At 40.9% G+C, this 27,829-nt stretch overlaps 1 protein-coding gene across 1 annotated transcript in view; it reads right to left on the bottom strand.

The window, feature by feature from the left end:
• The window catches only part of DOK6 (docking protein 6), a 243,584-nt gene that overhangs the window by 109,507 nt on the left and 106,248 nt on the right, over window positions 1-27,829 (bottom strand). The window contains exon 3 of the mRNA XM_086469280.1: window positions 15,366-15,480. Coding sequence (XP_086325406.1) covers window positions 15,366-15,480 — 115 coding nt within the window. The remainder of the gene's footprint in view (window positions 1-15,365; window positions 15,481-27,829) is intronic.

The following is a 27,829-nucleotide window of genomic DNA, read 5'->3' as shown; positions in this document are numbered from 1 at the left end:
ATTTTCATACCAATGGTAGCTGTTTCAGCAGGAGGGAGAAAATTAACATGTTTGCCATCATTAACACCTTACTTGCCTGATTTGCACATTAATACACTAGTTTATAAGTTTCAAAAACAATTAAAATTGCAAACCAGATCAAACTATATCACAATTGAAAAACTAAAACTTGCAGCCAACGTCTTCCCTCTATTGCTTTTTCCAGTAATTAACTTTAGTTTTAACCTCAGATTAACCTGCAAGGCAGGTGTCGTAGCAGCTGGAATTGCTTACAACAAAATTTTAAAAGCAGCCATGCTTTAGGAGAGAAATTTGAAGAAAGCAAGCTTTTGTAGAGCTAAAAGGTTCATTTCTCTACACAGGTTATGAAAACATTGTATAAATGGTGGCTGAACTGCAGTTACAGAAAGTAGGTTCACATGTTCCTGTTTTGGTGCAATCTTCCTGGAATGGACTCAGGTGCAATTAACATCCTATTGACTTGAAGAGCAGCACCGTACTCTGGGTCGCTTTTTAAAACCACTAACCACTGTAGTTAAAGCTACATTAAAGGGAGCACTGATTGTGACTGGCAAAGGGGGTTTTTAACTAAGCTTCTTTGGACATCTGAAGCACAATTTGCTCCTTGGCCTTAGACTTACTTGAAATAAATATAAAAGAAAAGATTTAGTGTAAGATCTCCAGAGAATTTAAGGCTGAACATCTCAAACTGACAGAGGAACTACTCACAAAGTAAAATTCATTCAAGAAAACATTCTTATTTATTTACCAGGGAAAAGGCCAAGTCCTCTCTTGAGAGATTTAATGCTGACTTGCTTGGAACTTCATCCCAGGATCACCAGTTACTGTAAAGAGGGGAATCTCAGTTGACTGGGAAAACACTCTTTAGAAACTGAAACCTCTGCCAATTGGTGTATTGGTAATTTATTTGCATATCTGCCTGAAATCTGTGAACTTTGACCATTACATGAAAGAAGCTATTGCATGTTTAGAAGCTATTGCATGTTTGTAACTGGAGATTAATGAACTACTCTAGTTAAATCTCAAAAAACAGAGGCCAGTCTCAATAACGCTACACTACTCTCAGAAAACATAGTCTTGATAAGACTACTGTTAAAATCAATGCATAACTACTGGGAAAGAGTTGATATTTTAAAAGACAAACATGGTACAGTATAAAATTGACAAAAGGACTGGATACATCTCCGGGTAAGAGAGTGCTTTGTGTGCTGCTCTCAGAGGTTATGAGGCCATAACTACTTAATGGAACACTTCTTGTGCTTTCCTGAAGTGAGCACATTTTCTACTTTTATTTGGAGGACATAACAAATTATAGATGTGGTAGTCTTTCCAAATACACAGGAAAAGTGAACAATGTGTGTTATTGAAATTTAAGAGTTATTTCTACCTAAAATTTATTTACTTATGTTCTTAAAGTGAAGTCATAGTTCAATATGTTTTCTCACTAAATACTTCCAAAGAGATTAAAAAAACCTGAACGGGCTGTGACAATGCATTAAGTAACTTTCTTCTGCAGGTATGGAAGCTGGGACAACTCCAGAAAACCTCACAAGAGCGTGTGGTCAGAAGTCACATCAAACTCTGTCTTTGCCTACCAATATGTACCTGTTGTGGTCCCACACATGGTTCAGTCTTAAGAATTGCTTTAGTTCTTACTGCTAGCCAGCACCGAAATGCAAATATAAGTATAAATAATGAAGTATAAGCTTTACCATGTAAGCACAAATAAAGTATACGCTTTACCGGTCGCCCTGACAGCAGTCACCATTCTGACGGTTCAACAGCCCACTGGGCTGGGTTCATGCCGACAGCAACGTTCATATTGGCAGTGGACTTCCAGCAACCGCTCAAAATGTTACGGAGACAGACGGACAGTGAACACCGAGTATTTATCTTTTTGGGGTTATTTTTTCCCCCTAATGTGCACAAATGTGTCCAAAATTTTCATGCCTAGGCTGTAGGTGAAGTAGAATATCCTAGGCTGAATACATGGTTAAGTACACACCAGCAGCACACAAAACGTTCCGTGCTCATTTACACATGCTATTCTTCTCAGCTTGTCTTCATTCACTGACAAAAGTGTTTCAAAAGGCTTGAAAGAGTTAACCTGCTAACAGTCCCATATACCTTACACGCTGTAAGCAGCCAAATGTAACGCAAGCTGAATCATGACAGAGAATGAAAAATAGGTTGGGTGTTTCAGGTTTGGATCCATAAATCACCATGTTCCTCACTGAACTCTCCCTAGGCTCAGTCAGCCATACATCATCTGTCAATACCCCAAACCCAATCTATAAATTAACGTCATGATTGTTATGCTGTCATTAAATGTATGCTGTTCTCAGGAGAGGTCAGGAACCGCAGAAGTCATGTGATTTTACAGAGTGATACATATTCACAAATCCCAGGAGATCTGACCCACATTCCATGCAGATGAGCGGAAGCCTTTTCATCTTAGCCGATACCTGGATTCTATGTCAGTGTTAGCAAACTTGTGGAGGGCAGGTGGAGCACTACACCAGTCCCTAAGGGAGAGGAAGCAGAAATATGCTCGAATGCAACAGGTATGAGTTAAGTAACTGTATCTTCTATTATTTTTACAGTAAGATCTTAAGTGGGAAAAAATAATGGAAAAAAGGAAACAACCTAGATGCCCACCAGCTATGTGTACTTCTCCATTGGCATATTAGTACCAAGTCAGTAACACCCCAGTACTTTCCAGAAGAGCAGACTGAAAGGATTAGGAGTTTGAGTGAGTGACAATCAAAGTAAACAGAAGTGCTTAAAAACCAAGAGTCTTAACACCAGTAGTCCCAACAACATGATATGAACTGGCTGCGACCCTCATTCCTGATCCCCCCATGCTGCTCGGGGGAAAAGCTGGGAATGAAGTTGAGCCTGGGAAGAAGGAAGGGGTAGGGGGAAGGTGTTTTCAGTTTTGTTTTTAGTTCTCCCTGTCCTGCTCTGTTACTAGCTATCCCAAGTCAAGTCTGTTTTGCCTGTCTCTGTACTTCACGATCCGTCGCCCTGTCCTTATCTTGACCCATTAGCTTTTCATCGCACCTTCTCCCCCTGTCCTGCTGAGGAGGGGGAGCAAGAGAGCAGCTTGGTGGGCACCTGCCAGTCAGCCAGCGTCAGCCCACTACAACACAACTACTTGTTCTCCCTGTCCTAGATAGGAATGTTGGAAATAGAGGTAATGCAGATTTCCTTTACCTAACAATACAATCTGCATACTGTCACCCAGAACGCCCTGCCTTCTCGCAGGTCCAGCATCATGTTTACTGGTGAGAGCAGGTGATCGTGTTTCTATGTTGACTCTACTGCAAACCAGACGAGAAACACGAGAGATCTGCAGAGACACGAAGCCTTCCTAACAAAGCTGCGCTCTGTGCAGACTAGAGCTGCCTTGCAGCCAAGACTGGTTGTATCTACGCATGAAGACAAAACCAGTAACAAACTCTTTATTGACCCTCCCCTTCATCAGGCAACAAAAAATACAACCCTTTGCAGATGACACCGTAACATAGTGCTATCACTTCTGCACTGTTTTAAGGGGTAAGTCTCAAGACAGTGATGATTTGCTCTGAAACGCGTCATTCCTAGAGGTGGCTGGTGCTTTTCTGACTAAATGCAGATGCATTGTGAGGTAAAGACACTGTCAGAGCTTTACCCATCTCTCTGCCTGTCTGCCTGGCAGGCTGCTGAAGAATCCACAACTGCAGCATCAGGGGCTGATGTATCATGCTGATGGGGGTCAGAAGCCTAAAAGCCTGGGGAAGAACAGCCACCCTACAATAATGTTTTCCAAGGAAAACATCTTGTTTGCATTTCCTTCTTACAAGAACATTTTTTAAAATCTATTTTTAAATTGCCATCTTTAGAACACAGGAAGGAGTAAATTTGAAACCATGCAAACGCAGACTACCATGTTTTGTAACGCTAGGTGCTAGAACGTGTAAGCCTAGGAAAGAAATTGAATCCCTTTCTCCTGGGCTTACAAAAAACTTCTTAAAACACTAAGTCTCATTCGCTTCTCTTCCAAAGCACCTACCATAGCAGAGGCCCCTATAACAAATTATTCAATTAAAGACTACCACATGCCCAATGCAGTGTGGGATAGATTAACCAAGACGGAAGAGACAGGCTTTTGTTCTAGTTTCAACTGTATACTGCTGTGCCATTCTCTTTCCAGCCTTAGTACTCCTGATACATTTTTGTTTCTTTTAATGAAGTGCAAAAAAACCTAAACAGGCAAGACATAATCTACCAGGAATGACATACATATATACAACAATATACACGTACAGCTATAAATAGGTACAGCTGATGCTTCCCTAGGACAGAGAGGCTTCCCAAGATTACTTCCAGCCTTATTTTCTGTCATAAATAGAAACAGACAATGATTATTTTCATCACTTCTCTTCTTCATGTTAAGACTTACTCTACATTCTTCTGTATTTTTTGAAAATGAAATTTGATTGGTTACAATTGGCTAAATGCCAATTAGACCATCATTTGAAACGCAGTGGTTAGTCAGAATTCACTTCTATGATCACCATAACAAAAACAAGGTAATATGCCTAAGAACCTCAACTGTATGCGGAAAAACCAACCTTAAGTAGAAGCACAATGTTACAAAGTCTTTTAAAACATCCCAAAGGCTTTTATATTGTGAAAAGCAAGTAAGAAATTACTTTGCTTAGTGTACAACAACACTTATCATGATCTGTTCTGCAAACACCAGAGTGATTATTAACACGGATGTTTAAAAGATACTTCTAAAACCAAAACATCAAATTTGCTTGCAAACGTCCTCCTTTTCAAGCCCAACGTGTTTTTCCATGACATGATTCCTGCGTGTAACAATGCCTTAAAAACAATCCCGGAGAGGTTTTAGGTACTGCATTTTACAAAATATGCAGCAATTTGAATGAGCAGGCTTTTTTCAGGAGGCAGGCGGCATGGACTTACTGCTTCAGAGCATAGTCCATCTACTCGCATGCAGCGCAGAAAGCCAGCTGTGCAATTTCTCTGATGAATGCCAAGCTACGGCCACTGAATACAAGCATCTAGTTAGATCAGAAATCAGTGGACAAAGAGGAAGAAAGAGGAATTTTTCTCTATTTTGCATATTTTTTGAGTATTTCATGTTTCTTTCTGGTAATAGAAGAATAGCAAATCCAGACTACAACCTCACCCATGGATATTTTACTGAAAGTAGATTCTATATTCATACATGTACCTATAGCAGATGTTTACTTGGGAGAGAAGTCCTCTGCCTGAGATTCTTATCCAGGTTTTGTCATATTCAACCGTCATTCGGTTAATGAAGTTGCATTTCCATTTCCTCTTCTACAAACTGCTAGTAACAACTCCAAATATGAGGCAATTTTATGCATAAAACTCATCAAGATTCTCAGATGGTTTCCAGCAATACTTCTATTATTGTGTGTGAATGCCTTTTGGCAATGCAGAACAGGCCAATATTTTTAAAAGCAAGGTGTAAGGATGTTGTGGGATATGGAGCATGAAGGCACATGAAAGTAGCTAGTGCCTTAATGCCTTACCTTCTAATAAAAGGTGTTTACGTGACAGGTAGAAGATTTGGACTTTCACACTTATAATATGACTACAATTATTCTAACTGCCATTGAAATTAATTTATGCCGTGAATTATACAAAGGATACACTATCTCCGTATCTTTGTTTCGCAGGACTAACAGTTACTCGTGGCGCAGTAAATTTATCAAATCCACTAAGAATCTCAAAATGGGATCAGAAAGAAATCTTGCTATATAGAGACGCACAACACATCAGTAATTTCAGATTTCAGTTTAAGGTAAACCGCCAGACGCTAAGAAAAACTTCTTTTTTTCTTTTTAGCCAAATGTTAGACCACGTTGTTAGACTGCATTTTTATGGGCTTGAGCCATCACGCGAATACATACTTTGTTCTGGTATAAAACACAGAGGTTGCAGATACTGCAAGGTTCATAGGGTGTTTAATAGCTTCCAAGAAAAAAGAAAACCCAAACCAACAAGTGAGCAATTATGAACCTTTCTATTATAGTCCAACAATTTCATAGCTCCATATGCCTGACATCCTGGAGTTCACCATCACTAACCTACCTCCACCCGGCACTTACGGGGAAAGGTAATGCTGAACTTCTAGGGCAGAGCCTTTAAGATTCATGTAAATCTCCTAGTCTTCCTAAAATCAATATTCAGCTGACCTTGCGCCATCTGCCAGACGAAGCTGTAATCTCCCTGCACTCTTCTGTTTGCCTTCTAAAGTTGCTCAGCTTCTGCAAGTAGGAAGACTTTTTTCCTACTCTTTATGCTCGAGGAGTCCTACACACACTCCACAATGGATGACTCACTATTATCTTAGCGATCTTGTTTGACTTTAGTTCCTATGGGAACATTTTATATTTCATATAAATTTCAGTCCCTTTGAGTAAAATTGTGATAAGGAAAGCACTTACGGTGTCTACGCTTCAATGTATTTGTCCAGGAAGAAAGAGTAACACAGAACTTCTCTGCTTATCTAGATCCACTGTGTTAAACAGGAGTTTACAGCAGGTGAACAGCAAGGGCAACTGAATGCTTATCACACCTGCAACATACACAGCTGTGTAATGGAACAGTAGGGAAAGAAATAAAAATTTTCAGCCTCCAAATGTTTTGACCTTCCAAGTCTTAAATGCAGGGTTTCCCCTACTGCACTCCCAGTGCAAGCTTACCTCTTCCATTCCCGCAGGTAGCATCCTTGTAGCTTTCCTACTCGTTTCGCCACAGCCCTGGGCACGCGCCGGCTGGGCTGGCAGTCAGCCCTGTCTCCGCGCTGGCCCCCGCCGGCCCTACAGAGCTGAGAACGCAGCGGCATTCACAGCTCAGGGACCCGCCGGGGAGCGGGGGCCGCCAAGGGGGAGATGGCCATTTCGAGCGTCTACGGCTTTCAAATTCAGCAGCTGGCAATTCTACCGAAAACACACATGCGTTTTGTCTAATTAAATGGTAAGTAATTTTAGCACTAAGTTTGCATTCAATTAATAACCTAAAACTGGCTGACAAGGATGGGAAGTAACAGTGTGGTACCTGTTCCACCAACAGCTATGTCCTGAAGACGGGGAAACATTTTCTGCTCTCCTCCCGTTTGCTAGTTAAACGAATTACCAACGCGTGTCAGGAAATTGCAACAGCATAGTTTGGACAGATAAGCACAGCAAAATGAGGACCAACAGAAAAGCAACCTGCTACAAGAAATGAGAGCACAAATCCAGATATTTCTAATTTATAGATGTGAAAGTCAAAGTAAAGATGCATATTTATAGGCAAACATGAAAAAATTAGGAAATAAAAGTCATTATTAATGAAAAGGGAACTATTTGTCCAGAACAAAAGAATATACACTCTAATTATTAATTGTAGGGTATTACAATCATAACCATAACAGAGACTGAACTTTGCCCCGAAACTGGACAGCATTTCAAATATTATGATCAAAAAGGGAGAATGCAAGAATCCAGAGCAACATCTTTCACTTCATGAAATGCCTGTCTTTTCACTCTTTTTGGATATCAAAGTATCGTGGCATCTATGGCAGTGAGAACATGCATTCGGCCTCCATCGAACCTCACACTTTGCAGAGAAGTAAGTAATGTCCGTTCAGAACAACAAAATAATCACAAACAGGAAGCAGAAAAGGCAGGGTCATAAATTTTCATATGACAATCCCTGCCACTTTAACAGAGAAATATACCATCTTTCAGAGTATTTTCAAATATATATGATTATTTTTCTGCATGCAAAAGGTAATCTTTGTAGTCCTCTTTCCAGTACCAAAACTGTTCTTCACTTCCACCATCTCCATGATCCTGGAGCTTCAAACTCACAAAACTAACAGTGAAAATGGGAGCTTTAACGTGCTTGGTTTTAAGGCGTATGTAGCCATTTGTATTGTTAGTAATAACAGCAGGTATGATCATTGATGCTTTATCTCAAAGCCTCAATGTTTCACTGTAATTTTAATCCAAAATCTCCAGGCTTCTTAGCTGTCAAAGGATATGGTGATATGAGTTACATCTAATATGCCACTGACATCTGTCAAACTCTTCACGCACAGAGTATTTCTGCTTGTGAAAACTATCGAGGAGATAAAGCCCAGCTCATAAATAGTAGTAATTTAGCAATAGGCCAAAAGTTTTTTCAGTACAAAATGAACTGAATTTCTGCCTTTTCAAATGATAGCAACGCTGTATATATATATATATATATATATATTTTTAGAGAAAAGAAAGCAACACCAACAAATGGTGAAAACAGGTTTAAATGGAAAAATATGTACAGAACTAAAATAACCCCACATTGCTGAACAGACTGACACAAAAAGTTCTGCGTTTTCAACAATGTAAAACTTTTTTTCTTGCAGAGTTACAACAACTTACTTACCGGTTTGACTGAACTCAGAAAAAGTTGAAAGAATAAGAATACCGAAGAAAAAGACCGTTTATGTTATAGATGTATAAAAGAGTTTTACCAAAGTAACCACCATAGCAGCAAGACATTCCAGAAATTAAAACGGTGGATTGAGCACAGCCACAAGAATATCAACACAGCTTAATGACAGACAAACCCTAAAAGAGGAGTTTCAATCAGGGTCGCTGATCGACTTTTTGCAATACACCAATCCTATTCTCCCCAGGACCTGCATAATGGGAGATTTAAGGGAATGCCAAAGTACAACCTCTTAAAAATACTGACGATGTCTCTTGATTGCAATAACTCTAGGACTGCAGTTCATGCCTGGGAAGAAACATACCCCTTCAATTCATCTACTTCTACACAGAACGGGGCGCTCTACTGAAGAGAAGCCAGACAAATGCCAGTATCCTGGGGGACAATCTGCATTTGTTTCACAGTTACAGTTTTAAGATTTCTCTGTGATTTTGCCCCTTTTCTTTTTCTCATATTACAACTCATTCTGTACTCAAATCACTGAAATCACATTTCAGCCCTAATTTATTTTGTCTCTCTTGTCTCTGAATCCATATTATTTGCTACCCGACACCCCCCCACACACACCCACCCCCCCCCCATTTTACTTTTATCAATAGGTTTACAAGTTCATCAATTTTCCTCACATGCTGTCATTTGGAAATCAAAATAAATTTTACACAAACTTGTGTGCTGGGGGGTTCACTGAGCCTAAAGGAGCCAGGGACTTGTATCACTTACTATTTTGCTAGTATCACTAAAGGAAAAATCATACTCCCATAAGGCGTGTCACTGACCTAGCGCAGCCCAGAAACTTCATTCCTGGAAAGTGCTATTATTCAGGCACAATCCTCCCCGTGCTAGCAACTCCCATGACAGCACCATGAACTTCTAGCTTGAATCAGTACTCATGTATGCCAACGAGAGCGTACAGGGCATTTCAGAACGCCCGTCTCGGTGCAGACACCTGCGTTACTGCCACATGACGGACACCAGGCTCGCAAGAAGAGTTCCTCAATAGGTACATGTGTCTGAGCACAGCTGTATCTATACAAAAAACGGCAGCACATTGACTTGAGAAAACCCCAACAACAAACCAACCCCATCCCAATAACTATTTGAGAAGGTACTGGGGAAGGACAGCACTGCAAGCCAAGCAGCTAGCATCCAGAGTTAAAAGAATTTTTTCAGTTGCTTGATAATACACCATGAAGTGCAGAAAAAACCCATGTGGGAATGGGGGAGGATTTCTGTGAGGCTGTGTGGAACCTCACTGCTTTAACTCTGAGAATGTTTCCTCTAAATTTTCAGTCTATGCTGCTCCTGCTATTTGAATGGCCACAGCAACACAGACTGATACAAGGCATATATTCTATATCTGTTCTTGTGATATGGTCACCTTATATCTTAAAATCGTTCCTTTTTTTCTCCTTGATGTATTTAAAAGACAATATCTTTTTAAACCTTTGTTATGCTGGAGAAAATACGCCCAGTTCCTCAAACCTGTTTCATTTTTCCTGACAGCATCCTGTCCTTCCACTTAACCTGCTTATACATTTGACAACATTTAATTTTGTCTCAAGTCTCAATGTGCTAGCAGCCTGAGAGTTTTGCACTTCCCTGTTTCTAAAGCAACTCAGAATTTCATGATTCTTGATTAAAAAAACTTGTTAAAAGTTCCCTTAATGGCAATAACTTTCACATGATTTTCAGGGAGGCTGAAACTGAGACCTTAGCATGTTCCCTGCTAAGATGGCAGCAATTTCCCATGGTCTGAAGGAGAATTCCCACTCTTTAGAGTCTGTCTTAAGTTCACTGAGTTGCTGACTACTTTTCATGTTATCTAATCTGCCATGACTTCTCATTAGTTTACTTCCTGAAACAATTCTTATGGTAAGTGAGACAATTTAAAAATGTTGCTTGCTAATCACCAAAGCCACAAGTCTCTGCCCACTAGAACAGATGTCAGGAAGAGATACAGCGACGGCAAGCAGCTTCCTTCTCTCCCTGAAGAGGGATAATTCTTCTTTCAAGACTTGGTACCCCATGCTTTTAATCAGGGAACTGTAATACCTGACACTGGTTTGCTCTTCAAAGTATCTCAATAGAGCTTCAGAACTGAACAGATTTCTACAGCTGTTGTAGACGATGGGAGCGCTGGTGGTAGTGATGGGAACAGCTAGATGATAACAAAAGCATTTGGAGGATTTTTGTTTGTTTTTCTAAAGAATGTTTGCATTGGCAGATGAACACTACCAAAACCTAGATGCTCCTCAGATGACTAATTTGCCGAAATCCTAATGGAAATATGGGGGCTACAGCTCTTCCAGAGCCCAGACTTGCCAGTAGCTGCCCTGAAGACAATAAGCAAGATGAGGGCCTAGAAGCTGCAGGAGCTTGGGAAACAAACATGGGTTCCCAGCCAGCACACTCAATGGTCTGGTATCAGAGCTTTCAGTCTTTCTGGAGAGGACCGAAGTGTTCTAATCTTTAGAGACCTATTTTAAAACAATAGCATTTTACTGTGCTTAATTCCATAATTAAGCAAGCTAAGTACCAGAAAAATGTGCTACTTTTCATGACATGGACTTTTAGACTGCACAGAGAAAAATGTATTAACTCATACTATCAAAACCGAAATGATATGCTTATTTTAAATCATTTCGTGGCACAACTCTGACAAAAACCCTACCCACACTGTTCAGTCCCCATGCAAAACCAACTCAGCTTTGAGCGTTACTTCCTACTCCTTTCCAAGAAATTACTGACTCTGTGCTCAGCAGACCTTTTGCCATGGGTTCAGCGTTACTGTCCTGCCATCCGCCTCTGGAGGTCAAGACGACAGGAAACGAAGTATCTGTTTCTGTACATTTAGAGACTCCATGGTGGAAAAACGTTCATATTATGAGACTTTGTGCTCCTAAATAACGCAAGAAGGTCAAGCACTTATGAGTCTAGAAGAACATTTTTGACTGAGTCAAAACCACTCAAGTGGTTCTTTCCCACTGAAGCCATGGGAAAGAAGAGGTATTAATAAAGGTATTATTGTATTAATCAAAGAAGTGGCCTGATTTGCCAAAACAAACCCCATTGTGCGTACGCCACTACACACCATGAGGCTGTTAAAAGTCTAGGCATTGTCCCGTAGAAACCACTAAACATTTTTTGAGAGATCTGAGAAGAAGAAAACATTTTAAACAAGAAGCAGCTCTCTAAATATTCCTTAAACTTCAGTAAATTTCATAAAGGAAAGCAAAGTACTTGGCACATTTCAGCAGCAGTAAAAATTGACACAGTTCCTTGTGGGAAGACAGAACTCAGTTGTGGAAACAAGCTGCGAAAGGGATTTTTTTTTTAGACCATATCTTCCTAGTTCAGAACACACAGAAGATCTGGAGTTCAAGAGAGTCAGATTTTAATGAAATAAAGCAGTGTATCTGTCTCATCTGATGGAGATGATGCAGTTTATACTGTTCAGACAGACTGAAGCCATGGAGAAAGGCAAACTGATTGAAACTCCACTACACCCACAGCTAAGATTTGTAGTCTTTCAGAAACACTTCTATAGCTCCATCTTCTCCATGTTCTCATATCAGGTAGAGTTGCAGGGAGCAGTAAGATCCCCTGAAGTGGCTTCTGCTCCAGGCAGAACAGGCCCAGCTCTCAGTCTCCCTCCATATGCCATGTGCTCCCCACCCCGACCCTTGGCGGTGTTCCGCTGGGTTCGCTCCTGTATGTCAATACTCTCATGCTGAGAGATAAAACTGGACACAGTGCTCCAGACATGGTCTTACAAGTGCCAAAGAGAAGGGAAGGATCACTCCCCTGTACCCGCTGTCAACACTCGCACTCATGCAGTCCACAATACGTTCAGCTTCTTGTCCACCAGGACACCAGGGCCCTTTCTGCAGAGCTTCTGCTTCCCAGGCAGCTGGCCCCCAGCCTGCCTTGGTGCCTGGGATTACTCCAACCCAGGGGAAAGACCTTTCATTTGCTCTTGCTGAACTTCATCAGGTTTCTGTCAGCACATTTCTCCAGCCTGTCCCGGTCCCTCCGACAGCAGCTCTGTCTTCCCAACTTGCATCACCGGCAAACTTGCCAAGAGTACTCTCCATCTCGTCATCCAGGTTGGCAATGAAGACACTGAACAGTATTGGTCCCAGCACTGATCCCTCATGGACCCTCTACCTACTGGCCCCAAGCTTGGCTTTGCAAGCTTGCACCCTTGGCTTGGCACTGTTAATCACAACTCTTTAAGCCCAGCCTATTCTCTATCCATATAGTGCCTTTATCCATCCCATGTCCCACCAATCTGTGGGCTATGGGAGGCTGTCAAAGACTGTTAAAACCAAGGTATATAACAGCCACTGTCCTTCCCTTGCCAGACACCCCATCACAGAAAGCACAATTTGCATACGGAAAACGTCAGCTACTCCCATTCACCTTGTTGTTTACACATGATTTGCTCCAACAACATTCTCAGGGACTGAGGTGAGGCTGACAGGCCTATAGTTATTCAGATCCTCCTCCTTGTCATTCTTGACAATCTAGTTCCACGGACTTTTGTATGATACCCGAGTGATTTAAGTGATGCCTGACTCTGCCTTGCTCTACTGTGGGTACTACTTCACTCAGGGACCCGGAAGGCCTGAGGACGAGCCTCGCGAGTGAAAAGGTATAAAAAAAGGCATCGAGTACCTTAGCCTCTCTCATGCCGCTTGTCACTAGGGTCACTGCCCTACTGAGCCATGGGCCCAACGCTCACTTAGCCTTCCTTTTGCTGTTGTCATACTTTACGAAACCTTTCCTGTCCTTCACCTCCATGGCTTGTTTTAGCTCCAGCTCAGCTGGAGCTTTCCTGGCTCCATTCTTCTACACATGGACAATGCCTCTGTATCCTTGCTTCTGTGCGCTTTCCTTTTTGTGTCTGAGCTGAGTCAGAAGCTCCACATTCACCCATACTTGTCTTCTGCAATGCTTGTCTTCCGAGAATGTGAAGGACACTTCTTGTGCTCCAAGGATGCTGTCCTTGAAGATCAGCTAGCTTTCCTGGGCCCCTTTGCCCTCCAAGACAATTATCCACAGGAACCTGCCAAGCATGTCCCTGAACAGAGCATCTCCCCTCATCACATTATTGATTATCTGTATCAAGAAACTGTCTTCAATCTGTTCCAGAAATCTGGATTGCTTGTATCCAGACATCTTGGCCTTCCAGTAGATATTGCTCTGGTCAAAGTGACCCAAGAGTACCAACGCCTGGGACCGTGAGCCTTTTTCCACCTGCCTCAACAGAGCTTCATTTGCCTTCTCTTGTTGATGAGAAGGTCTATAGCAGACACCTACTACAATATTGCCTGTGTTGGGTCTGTCCTCTGATCTCTGCCCACAAGCTCTTCAGTGCTTCACCACTTCACCCAAGGTTCCATCCACTCAAAGCACACCTTGGCACAGGGCATAGTCTTAAGGTAGGGCATCTCATACTGGCATCTTGTTAGCACCTTAAGGTACTCGCATGCAGCATACGCAACTGGGTTCGAGGTTAAGGACTTGCATGTTTGTCACAGAAGAAAGGGATGAGTGGGCCAGACACGTTGAACTTTCTTAGGTTTGCCCCTTCTTTGGTGAAAGAACCCTGAAGTTAGGATTTGCTGTCACTCTTTTCAAACCTGCACCTTAATAATTCTGGGGAAGGAATAAGATCTTTTCACTAGAGGGCAAGGGGAATGTTTGTATAGGCAAAACTAATTTCAGTGCTGTTGAAATCTAATTAAAGTGTTCTTATTCAATTATCAATCACATTATAGAGTCATTATTAATTCTATACATTAGAAATTAAACTCTTTAACGTGAACTACCTATCTAATAATCTGTTAAACTGAACCTAGAAAGCCACAGATTTTCTATGCGTGTGTTTTTAAATTTAAATTAATAAACAAACAAAACTCTGTCAATCCGTCTTTCATGATGGGATGTACATATCAATGTTTGCAATACTTCATCCAAAATCCACTTAATTCATGACCTTACACACTTTAAACCTACCTCCTCGTGTTTCTGGAATTTTGTTTCACTGTATTTAACCTGTATTGTACACCATGCAATGTCTGTATGATAACATTAAGATATAATTTTAAAATATATCACTAAACAAATAGAAATTTTTATAATTGAAAATTTTCTCATCCTTTTTAAAAAACAAATTTTTTGAGGTAAAATATATCCTAGGACACAGACATGTACAATGGTGTTTTCAAACAAGAAAACGGTGCGCTTCAACAGTGCAGCGTTCAGTGTCTCACACGTAATTACCCGTCATTAAGCACCATGACGCCCAAGCCTCGTTCTGAACTTAACTCATTTGCTGTACCATGTAGCTGTTCAAACCACACGCTACCTGACATCCAGCGTTACAATACTCTGAGGTTTTAGCTGGTATTTACCTCCCATTTGCAATGGCATGATAATTATTAGTTTAGTAAGTGCCTATAGCAAAACTTGGTAAAAACCCCAGTGTTTCACATCTTGACTTAATAATATCCCATAAGTTATTTTTCACTCAGTTTTACAAGTTTAGCTGAAAATCTCCAGTCTTTAGACCATCTGTGTGAAGTCAAAGATAAGTAACAGAAGTAAGAGCTCTGTAACACCCCCAACACCTCCCAAAGTATATTAAAAAACACCCTACCAAACTCCCAAAAACCTAAGCCCCAAACTCAAAAGTTCTCGTTTACAACAAATTCCTTTAAGCTAAGGGTTTCTATCTGGTGTTTCAAGCTAATTCATCTGAGCAAGACTTTGACGTGTAACGATTTCTTCAAGCTAGAGATGCAGTACCAATCACTTACCTGACTCACACGCAAATGTCTTTGATGTCTCATCATGAAAGATAATTGCCACTGCATGCTTCTTTGTCTCTCGAGGCAATCTAGTTATGTTTTTGATATTGTGCAGCTCCGTTACCTTAAAATGAAGAAAAGTATTTTTAGGCCACTGTATAAATAGTACAAATAAAAATATTAACTATAACTACTCAACTCTTACTATAATCTGTTTTTTTCCCCCTAAGGTTACTTCCATTTCTAAGTTTTTTCATTGATAAAAAACACATGAATAGGTAGAGTCTAAAGCTGTAAAACCTTCTATGAAACGTAACGTAACAGAAGTGAGTAGTCTGCTTTGATGATAGATTCAAAAATCTTGCATTCCTGAATCAAAGCTACATAACTTTCACAGTAATTTTTGTTCAAAACATAACTACAGACAACTGGGGATGCATGTCCAGCGATCAATAAAGACGATTTTATGGGTTCTCTTGTTGATCAGTACATTAAGCCTAATTTATTTAATATATTGACAGGACTTTTTTTTTATGCAATATCATTCACACACTTAGGAATATTGTCAGCACAAAACGAACAAACAATATAATTTTATTTTATTAGCTGGTGGGAACTTAATGTCTGAAAGATACAATGTAAACATCACCAAATTCTGACATGCTGCTTTTCAGTACCCATATGAGAGATTTAGCTGAACAAAATGCAGGGGAAGTGAAGAAAAAGTCTCCACGCAAAAGAAAGCGGGTTTTGTTGTAACGCATTTCAGCTTTCCTTTGTCTCTGCAATCACACTGCCTCCCCCCCGGACAGCACAGAACTTCTTATCACTCCAGTGTGAGAGGCAGAGAGTTACATGAATTGCCTCTTCCAAACTCCCTGACTTCTACTTTCTTTTTCTAAAGCAACGTTTTTTGAGCCATCCATAGTTTCACACAGAAGTCACATTCCTCTTGTGTAAATCTTTCCACAAAAACGGGCCTGTTTCCAACTATCATGAGTTACTGTAAGATATCTCTTTTCTAGTCAAATGCTTTAAGAGTTTAACACGGGTAGCCGAAGCATTTCTGCCAATTAAATTTTTTTTTTTTTTTTTTTTAAATCTTTCACCTTGAAATGCTTTGTTTTACAGTAACTGAAGGTTTTCTGGTTTAGTCATGATATTCTGAGGATAAAGGCAATTTATAGATGTTAGTTAGGAAACATAACTAATTTTACCAGGCAAATGAACAGAAAAAAAAGAAAAGAGAAAATTAGCAACTGAGCTTTAGCACTCAGTTCCATCATCATCTCTGAGAAAGTAGCAAATTTCAGAGAAGCACAGAATGGTTGAGGGTGGCAGGGACCTCTGGGGCTCACCTGGCCCCACCAGGTCACCTACCGCCGGCTGCTGCCCAGGGCCTTGTCCAGGCGGGTTCTGAACACCCCCAGGGATGCAGACCCCATGGCCCCCCAGGCAGCCTGTGCCAGCGCTCGGTCACCCTCTCAGCAAAAAAGCGTTCCCTGACGCTCAGAGGGAGCCTCCAGCGTGTGCCCACGGCCTCTGGTCCTCTCACTGGGCACCACTGGGAACAGCCCAGTGGCTCTGTCTTCTCTAAACCCTCCCAGTGTAGAGAATATGCTCTCTGATGAGCATATAACGAATGACCCTTCTCATCTCCTGACTAACCAGTCTCAGCACTCCCAGCCTTTCCTCACAGGAGAGATCCTCCAGTCCCCTCATCACCTTTGTGACCCTTCACTGGACCTTCTCTGGCATGTCCATCTCTCTCCTGTACTGGGAGCCCAGAACTGGACCCAGCAATCCAGGTGTGGCCATACCAGTGCTGAGTAGAGGGGCAGGATGAAAGGATGACCTCCCTCAACGTGCTGGCGACGCTCCTCCGAACGCAGCCAGGATGCCGTTCGCTTTCTTTGCGGCCAGAGCACGTTGCTGGCCCATGCACACCAAGCCACACACATGCTGAAGAAACAGTTCTAGCTTTATCTGTTGGGCAAGTCAACAGGTTGACAGAAAACCCCCCCGCCAGCTAACATCTGAGAGACACAAGTTGATGCCAACAACCAGAGGGGCCATATTATCAAATAAGCCCCTCAGGATTTCTGTTGGTGATGTAATTTTCAGTATCAAATAGCGACACGAGCTTTTGCTCCCATGTTCATCTTTTGAAACTGTACTGTATGTTTCCCTCCACAATCACAGCAGGTAGATAGAGGCAAGAGCAAGGATACTGTGAAAGCCTATCCCCCTACTGCTACAGAGAACTGAAGTTAATCAAATTCCAGATTCTGGGTTCAAAGCCAATTTTTGCTACTCACTGAACATTTGCAGTTAAAAATGAACACGTGAGAGTTTGTATTATTGTATGTGAAGGAAAAAAAAAACCTTTGCCTTCGCAACCAGGCTGCTTTATCTCAGCAATTTTTAAGTGTGGCTTAAATTTTTTAAAACTAACTAAATAAACAAACCTTTTTAAAGAGGAAGAAAGTACCAAAGCTACTGAAAAGACAAAACAAATCCTAAAAAAATCATAATGTTTTTGAAATAATTTAAACCATCTCTTTGCAAAGTTTCAGAAGGTTTTAAAAGACTAAGCAAATTGAAAATTTATCTTAAAGAAAAAGCCCCTTTTTTATCAGCAGAGCATTAGGCAGATCTACTTTCTTAAGCAAGGAATGCTATAGCAAAAGTTGCTCCCTGTGGTATCGCAACAGACTTGTTGACAAAAGCAGTCTAGTTCATTGAAAACACGACTGTTCTCCACAACAACGAAATGGTATTTCTGGAACTACCCGGACCGTTGGTGACCTTGTGGGAGCAAGAAGAAAAGAACAAAGGGAAAATTTAATGTGCTGTTACACAGGTAAGTGCCTTACCTAGACTTTCCACAAAAAAAGATGGAAATACTTCCATCGTGGGATTATACTTCGCCTAAAACTTTGATAATACTAAAGACAACCCAAACCAACAAAAACTTTGAAAATCAGTTTTCCTATTTCCCCCATTTATATCCCTCTAGAACAAAATTAATTTCAACAAGAAATAAAATCCCTAATATTACCTGTTCAGTGAGTACTCTTGCAAACAGATTCCTTGCCTACCCTTACCCTTCTTGATTTCTTCCAGCGGACTAAGTAGATCCTTCCGTATTAAGCTATGATGATGCAATTTACCACTTTTCACAATGTTAGTATGTTAACTTTTCTCTACTAGGCACTGGTGCTACCATTCAGTGCAGCACTCCATATGGTGCTCAGTGTGGTACACACTAGGGACTCTGCGCACCTGGCCCATTTCTCAGTTCTCCTACTCCTCATCAATAATTTCTGCCTCGTATGTCCATCACTCAGCAGCCCACACACACATTTCCTTTCCTTCTTTTTTTTTTCTCTTTGGTTTCTTGATCTTTTCCTGTATCAGTCTCTAAAACCATGACAACTGAACACTAGTTGAAGAAAAGATGTGGAATACTTACTTAACTATATGCAAGAAACTTTGCCAAGTTTTTTTAATTCCACTTTTTCTCATATCTGCAAGTTTTTTCTTTCTTGGGGTTTTTTTGACATAGCTATAGCAGAGACATCCAACTCCTTTACTTCTGGTTAATATTTGACAAAAGGACATAACCCCGAAGGGCTACAGGGTAGGATTAATTTCTAGGATTGGTAAAGGCAGCATCTCACTCCTGCAAAATCAAACCAGGCCAGGCTTGCACCAGGGTCTCAAGGCTACCCATCAGTGTCGGTTTCTGTAACGCTTCCTCTCACAGTCAGGAATTTGGATCACCTCAAAGATTCCACATCAGCCCAGCTGAAAAGAAATGCATTTGATCTCCACACAGTTTTCTTGGGTGAGTCTCAGATTGCTCACCAAATTGCAAAACTTCTTTACAGAGGAACATCCAGCACTGAACAAGAATGCAGAAGACCCTACAGTTAGTTTTCTGCCGCTGTTGCTCAAATATCTAGAGCACTTAAGGATCATCCAAATATTGTGTCAAGTAATGTGACGCACTTCCTCTCGTCCTCATTGTTTATCTTGGTCTGCAGAGAAGCCCAGAGCTTAAACTTGTTTTGTGTTGGTATAACATCTCATCTAAGAAAAGCACCACTTTCAGAGCTTCTTCTTGCTTCTTGAAGCACATGTTACATTTATTTATATACTGGAATAATAAAATCAATAACCAACAACACCTTGTAAATGCTGCCTAGGCACACCGGAGAGGGGGAGAGGGAAAAGCAACCCCCCCAGCTGTCTGCTTCTTTATATTATGACTGTATAAAAAAAGTTTCTATCATTTTTTTCAAAAGAAAATTTAAAAAAATACAGAACAATGCATCAGCTTTAAGAGCAAGAGGAAAAGTTGGAGAGGACTCTTCTGAAGGAACCAAGAGTTAACAAATCTCATGTTATGTGGTCAAAAAGATAAGAGGATCAGAGGAAGAAGACAGCTTATGCCCTCACTTAGAAAAAAAAAAAAATTAAAAAAATCTTTGTTTCCTTCAAGATTTTCCCTCTCCTAAGTATTACAATAATCATTTGCACCCTGAGAGGTTCACAGGATCTTGAAGCCACCTTTCTGCATGAAGATCCTAAACTTGATGCTGGTACCAAATCGCTTCAATTTCCTACCCCTGTCAGGATGCCCAAGCCTTGCCTGATACCAGGGGACTGAGCTACAAGAAGCACTAAGGGACTGGTCTATATTGGTTTTAGTGCATTTCTGTGACAATGGACTTAGACCTGAAAAACATCCTGACAGATTCCAGTAAGTCTAACTCCACTTCTCCCTAGCTAAAAAAAAAAAAAGTCATTTAATTTCAGTAGTGTCATGCTGCAGATTCCTAGTACATAACTCAAGTACAGGAAAATTACTGACATAAGACAGGCTGTGGCGGCAGGCAGGAATGGCCTAAACCCAAGCAAGATACACAGGCAGAGGCTGATGACCAAGGTAATTATTCAGGACTGTCACACGGGATGTAGAACCTCTGAACAGCAGACCCAGTCTTTGAAGTGGACAGTCACCTCTAGCCAGCCAGAAGAGATCAGAGAACAGATTGCTAGTAACAAACTTCTAGTCTCTCTAAAAACGCTTTAGCCCTTACCTATCTTGACACGACATTTCAGAACTCTCCTATGCTTCCAGCCTGAGTACTGGCTGTAACAACTCATCCATGTTAACAGCTTATTTTTACAAGGAAGAACACCCACATTGTTTCTGTCTGGAGTCTGTGACCCATGTTAGAGCAACCCATTGTCTTCTTTTGGAAAGTGCATTTGTTACCTAGGTAAATTACAGGGAACAGTTACAAGATTGCATTTTTATTATGTTAGTAAATTATTTTATATGAAACTGTCAATGCAATTTAAGACACCCACCATTTAAAATGTTTGTGGGGTTTTTTTTTCTTTTCTTTTCTGCCTCTTCATTGTATTAAGATATGAAAAGATATTAAATCACAAAATACACTTAATTTAAATAAAGGCTCAGTCAGATTAACCAGGATCCATTGCTTCTTTCCTGATTACTTTCTTTGGAACTACATATAGCCCTCTCAAAGAGGATGGATTTTCGGAACAATTCAATACACTTTCTTTTGAATCCATCATACTTCATCACTGACCTACACTGGACATTTATTTGTTTGCTTGTTGCACTAAAAATCTGTTCCAATTTGTGGGCTGAACATCCAGGATCTGCACTATCTGCTTCTGTGTTACATGGATGTGGTAAAGAGTACATGTATATAACACATGTAGGTCTCTGGTGCTCAACACGTACATTTAAATAGATCAGATGACTCTTTCACAATCACAGAAATATTATTTCCAAATCATTTTTTACACCGGCATCACTACAAAAAATATAATTCCACAGTAAATGAGAAAGGGGGTCCAGAAAAGACAAAAATCATGCATAAAATCTGAAGTGCTCCATTCTGAGTTATATCCTGTTTGAATGTTTCCAAATGCATGACTCCCGTATGAAACTGGGAGGGAAATTGTTCTGCGATTCCATCTGCTGAATGTCATTTCAACTCTGCAGAGTCCTGGAAAGTGTCTGGGCAGAGGAAAAGGTCTGAATTTACATCGATGGATCTCTGCTTTGCATCGTGCGCTACCTTCCTGTCATTTAACTTCTCTGCAGCTAAAACAGAAGCAGAAGAGCGCGCTACAAAACGTAATTGTTTGTCCTCCTATTTCTTAATAACAGCCCATGTACTACCATCTGTTGTGCATCACCCCGTGAGCAGTAGGTAAATGTAGCAGAGCAAAAGCCAAGGCCGGGGCAAGGAGCAGGGACTCTCAAGGTGAGCGATGCCAGACAGCAGAGAACTACCTGACACCAGAAACAGCCTGACATCATAAGAGAGCCATGCGAGACGCAACAGCTACGTTAACTATCACAGCACGAGATGGGCAAAGGAGCGGCTAACATGACTCTGAATGCTGCTGCCAGCCTGCAAAAGGAGACCAGGAGATGCTGGCCCGTCGCAAGTGGAGTGCCTACAGAGAGGAGTGACTCCACGAAACCAAACACCTCCCTCCAGCTCCATTTTGGGTCATCCTACCTGCAGTTAGCAGCGGCTCCTTTTGCACGGTTCCATCCCATTGCCAACGAGTACAATTTTGGTACAGCTCCAGACAGAGCTGGACGTCATTTCAGCTCCCAAAAAAAGGCCGTGTGCTGCCTGACAAGCATAAAGAGCTTTACGGGCCTGGGGAAACGGCTGCACTGACAGAAGCACAGCCAGTGCATCAGCGAAGCGACTTCTCTTCTTCACCCATCAGACCGCACCTACAGTACTGTGTCCAGCTTGGGGACCCCACTGCCATCGATACACCAGGATGGCCAGAGCGGGAGCACCCGCCCTTTGGGGAGAGGCAAGCAGCGACGGCCACTCCAGCCCGCGGCAAGGACAGCTGCGGGTCACCTAACGGCGGTCCCTGGAGCCCGCAGGGCGGTCATCCAGGAGCAGGAGATGGGCTCTTTGCAGCTGGGCGTGGCAGGAGGAGGAACAACAACGTGCATACGCTGAGAGGGGGGACGCTCAGGCTGCCTATGAGAAGCAACGTTTTCACCACGAAGACAGCCCAGCAGCGGGACAGGCCGCCCAGAGTGGCTCTGCCGTCTCTGTCCCCGGAGGTTTCCAAGACCCGGCTGGGCAAAGCCCTGAGCAGCCATGTCTGACCTCAGAGCTGCCCCGTTGCCAGCAGGAGGAGGGCAGGAGACCTCCCGAGGTCCGTTCACGTATGAATTAACCCATGCGCCTAAGAAAGGGATGCTAACAGATCCGTCAGGCTATTGGGCAAACCCATACGGCATTAGGCATTCAGAGTATTTAAGATGAAACACATTTTCCTGACTTCAGTGTATTCTGCACAAGAACAGGACGTGACAACCAACAAAAGGACCGGGGGATGCAAGAGACTGAAAAACAAGACTTGAGGTAAAAACGTATGAAGAGGCAGAAAAAAATGAAAAACCTATGTCATGAAAGAAAAGCAAAACCCACAAGATTACAGTAGGAACATAACAAGGGAGCAGAGAAATCCCAAGATCAGAAAAGTGAAAGAATGGACCATATAAAAGCAAAACCAATTCACAAAGAAAACGGAAGTTTTCCCCATCTCTGCATGCGGCTTTATCCTTGGAAGATGAGTTGTTATGGTAACAACAGTCTCCAGGAATTTTGCCAGGGAGTGGCATATCAACCTCCACATTATGCCTCTGGGGCAGGTCTCCAGCTGCTCTTTCAGAGGAGTAAGTGTTTAAGAAACTGCTACCAAGTAGATGTTCATTCCTGTAAGCTCTAAATGGAAACCACACCTATAACAGCAGGAAGAACCTGATCTGTTAACTGAAACAGCAGATAATAAAAAGAAACAAATAAAAAGGGACAGAACAGACGTATATATTAAAAATAAATCAGACTAAGTAAAAGTCAGTATCGTCAGGGCAAGAAAGTGAAGTCTGGTGGGAAGAATTACACGTAGGTCTGATAGCAGAGAGATACTGAACAATTTCTTCTTGCCTTCCAGACAAAATTGAGATTTTAAAAAAATGAAAAAGTTTAAACTTTTCAGCATTCTTGGAGAATGTAGACAACATTAGGTAAATTTAGACTGAATATAAAGTAAAATATCTTTTAATTTATCAAAATTCAAATACACATAAAAGAAAGAGAAATTATTAATCTTTACCTCAACTCTCTCTTCACTATTGCTAAGTATTAGCATTGCTGACTTTCATATGGGCTACCACCTGGGGACCCAGATTCACACGGTATTCTAACTGACCCTTCACCATGAAAGCAGTTACAAACTCCTTACTTTGTCTCAATGAAATCTAAAGAAATTAAGGATGGATACTAAATTTACTTGACCAGCTTTTGTTATGCCACTTTAAATGCTATATTGTTTCACAGTGTTTGTAAATCAAAACTACCAGGGCAGAATAAGCATATTAGGTCATATCAGCTACCTTTAACAGGCAAACAAGCAGGGGTTTTGCCAAGCCAAGTTACTTTACTTTCTCTCAAACTGCACTGCTATCATACTGCTAGGATTGAACTGCTGCCTAACCCATAAAATCATACTGGGATTATTCTGGTTTTGGCTGGTAGCCTCATGTTTTAAAGCAATACTGAAAATCTGATCAGTTCATGTGTGTGTGTACCTCTTCCCTTAAATATTTTAATTAGTATTTTTAAATACATACTGAAAAAGAGATGCTTCACACTTCAAAGAGTATTTTTACAGGCAGTCATTTGGAATATAAAAATCCCAGTTCCCCCCAATCCCATTTCCTTACTATTTTAAAGAACCTTTGAAACATGTTTTCCAATCTGACCCTTCATTTTGATGTGCAAACTGAATATCAGACTACTGTGTTAGGATTGCATTAAAATAAAAGGGGAAAAAAACCAGCCTTCTGTAAAACTGAGGCATGACAAAATTTGAAGTATCTAATACTTTAACACTGAAAGAACACTCTAATTTGAAACCCAGGTTCACACTTGAAAAATAACACCACAGCAGAGAGACAGCAGAGAAGGAAGATGATTCACAACAGAAATAAAATAGGTTTCCCAACTATCTTCCCAAATTTCAGCTGCAATTAAAAAAAAGATACTTGCAATACCAAACTTCCTCCTAGAGTTACTAAGTATGCAAACAGTAGCACTCTGCTTACAGACGAGAAACAAAATGGGGCATTTCATTACGGTAGTTTAATTATCCAGGTAGAGTAATAAGACAATACTTCACAATGAAAGTGTAAATTAATTAGATCATTATAAGAGTTTTAATAGCCTTATAAGACTACTAAAATATACTGGACAGAAACTGTTTCCATTTTTAAGAGTTTTCTCTTTTAACATCCTCAAAGCACATGATTATGCCCAGATCTTTTCTAGTTTTGGCCCAAAGGTATTGGTTAATTAAAAGGACTAAGTTATCGGTCTCTGAGTAAGAAGAAAGGGAGAAATGTACTTTTCCAAAATTTCCTTTAAGTTTTCCTCTTAGTTTACTTAAATTGGCTGACCTGTAATAATTCCCAAACTTACCTTGTTCGATAAACTCAATTAAAGGTAGTGTTTATTAACACAGACTACTACATTCGAAAACAAAGTACAAGCAAAGACAAGCTCACAAAACATAACTTTGCTGAAGGCAGTAAGTGATAGGTACATAATTCTTCTTGCTAAACTGCTAGGTATAACCCTAACTATGAAATCTTTCACTGCATTGACAAACGGGGTCAGGAGCGTCACAGAACACAAGTAACCGCAGGCTTTCAACGCATTAATTATTTTGGCTGAATCTATGCTGTACGCTATGCCAGTGACTGAGCCTTAGGTTTAACTCCCCTTCCTACCCCTTTCAAACTCTGAAAGCCTCCAGCTTAGGCTGTAGCTCCCTTTACCCAGACCTTGAAACCATGGAGAAGCCTTGGGTCAAAATTAGGTGAGAAAGGCTGGCTCGCTTCCACTGAACCACCCACAGGGGGGGAAAAAATCTCAGCTGAGAGGCACCTCGTGATGCAGGTTTTAAGGACACCTCAGATGCTGGGTATCCGCTGAACTATCAAGAGCTATATTCAGAAAGAGAAAAGACATCAGCCAGGAAAGAAGGGACATCACCACCTCTGCCCTCCCAGACCCTGGCTCTTCCCACTTGATCCCCAAGGGCAGGAAGCCCCAGGTGCAGAGAGCTCAGCTGGGGGCTCTGCCCAGAGCTGGCTGGGGACAACAGCAAGTGGCACAGGCCCACACGTGCACGTACACAGGCACAACCACAGAGACATCCACTGGCCGAAACGGGGTTGGTTTGTTTTTAAAAAGGATTAAAACAATAAATACAAACCCACCATAAAACCAGTATTATTTAGAAAACTTCACCCCCATTGATTGTTAAAGGGTGTAAATATGCTTCAGTGTCTTTAAAAATAACCCCCACCCCAATCCAACAGTACCAAAACCAGCATTTTGGTACTGTTCTTAAACATGTTTATGTTCATATATAGACATTTCTACATAAACATTTCAGATATTCTGAAGGAACCACTGATAGCAGCATATTACCTACGAGGTTCTTGATGCTCACCAGAAAAAACACATCAATAGATGAAAAACCAGTTAGAGAAAGAAAATTTCTGAGTTCAAATTAACCCCAATCCAGCACATGCCTGTACATGCGTGTGTACACATACACCCAAAGTGGTCCAGAATTCTTTAGGAGAAAAATGCAAAAAAGAGAAAAATGCAATAGGGAGAAACTGAGGCACAAAAAAAAAGGGCAGGCAATAGAGCGCAGTAATTTGAAAAAGAAGAAAAGGAAAGATTCTGAAAAGGACCATAACCCTTCTTTTAGTTGTTTTGGGGTTTTTTTAAGAGAGAGTTTTAATCTTTTTTATAAACTTTTTTAAATGTTTTCACTTTATTTACTTCTAAAATTAACTTAAAATTTGTTAGCTGATAACTTGAAAATTCTTTTAACTTAATTTTCATTGAGGATAAATTAATTTTGAATAGCTATTATGACAATTACATACAGCTACATTTTCAACTCTAATGCATTTTTAATAACCTTCATGAGCCACTGATTTGAATTTCAAATTTCCTTCTATGAAGAAGTAAAAATTAAGACAGCTTTGTGCCAATTTTCATAATAAATTGCTCTTTATTTACATTGCAAAGCCTCTCTTACGATAAGTAAATCAAAACCTTACACAAAACTTAGTACTCTTAAAACTTAATACAATTCATCCCCCTTTATTACGGAGAACATAAATTACAGTGACAAACCTGCCTGCCCTCCCTGGTACACCATAACATGATGTCTGTACCTCTCGGCTTCCTTTCAGAGCTACTGCACAAGGGACCACACCTCTTCCCATTTCCACATTGAAATGGTAAGCGTTCCTCCAACAACACAGACACAATTCAGAGTGGCTTCAAGGAAAAACCTTGTCATTAAAAAAACCAAGTATCTTCACATAACCTTTCTTTACTAGTGTTATCAACACCAGGCTGGATAATTAGGTCTTTAACTTTCATCACAACTTTTATTATTTGTGTAGTGTACTTACTTTCTACACTTGAATAGCAAGAGTAGACACACACACTATTGGAAAAAACAACAAATGCAGAGTCAAGCGCTGAAGGCTAGGAAAGGAAGACGTAAGTATTACTTTGAGTACCGGTTCTACAGATCTAGTCCACTATTTTCCTGTTGTTTGTACAGCAACGGGCCCCACTGGGTCTGTTCTCTGTATGTTAACACAAATAAATACCTTTATGTTTATTGGCACCCTTCCTATACATATTATGATATATATGGTATTAATTACATGATCGTATTTGATTTTGCATAACTGTTTTTCACCTCAGAATAAATGATTAATACCATTCTGTTAAATAGAGGCTTTATAAATTATGATGGATTCTCATAACTTTATACTGTTTTTCTGACTTAATGGCATACTGGTTACACGCTGGTTTCTCTTCGGGTTCTTCTGCAATGGTCATCACACAAGCATATTTCAGACCTATGGTTTCACAAACATGAACTTCCTTTCACACCCTCCTTACTTCTGAGAGGTGTGGATTATATTGTCAGGGAGCAAATAAACTGTATGGTGAAAACAAATGAAAGTCAAAAATATGTCCTTTAAACTTTTGATCTGAATTTGAGACATCCAGGATTCAGCTTTTCAACAACAATTGCATTATATAAAGGGGAGATTAGTGTAACTCTCCACAGCAGAACCCCTCTGGTTTATATCCTAGCTCAACCCTTTCTTCTTGATCTCCCCTCAAGGACCAGTGGAGATCTCCTTCAGAGACCTTATTTCCAGTCTCTCAGAAGTACCTGTCCCCCAGCTTCATCTGGGTACCTGCTACCGAAACCCTCACTCCCAAATACAGGGTCTTCTTACTCAGAACCTGCTATGCCTGGGAAACGTC

The sequence above is a fragment of the Leptosomus discolor genome, chromosome 8 (assembly GCF_034619465.1).
Source record: "Leptosomus discolor isolate bLepDis1 chromosome 8, bLepDis1.hap2, whole genome shotgun sequence".
NCBI classification, from domain to species: domain Eukaryota; kingdom Metazoa; phylum Chordata; class Aves; order Leptosomiformes; family Leptosomidae; genus Leptosomus; species Leptosomus discolor.
This window is presented reverse-complemented; position numbering and strand designations above follow the sequence as displayed.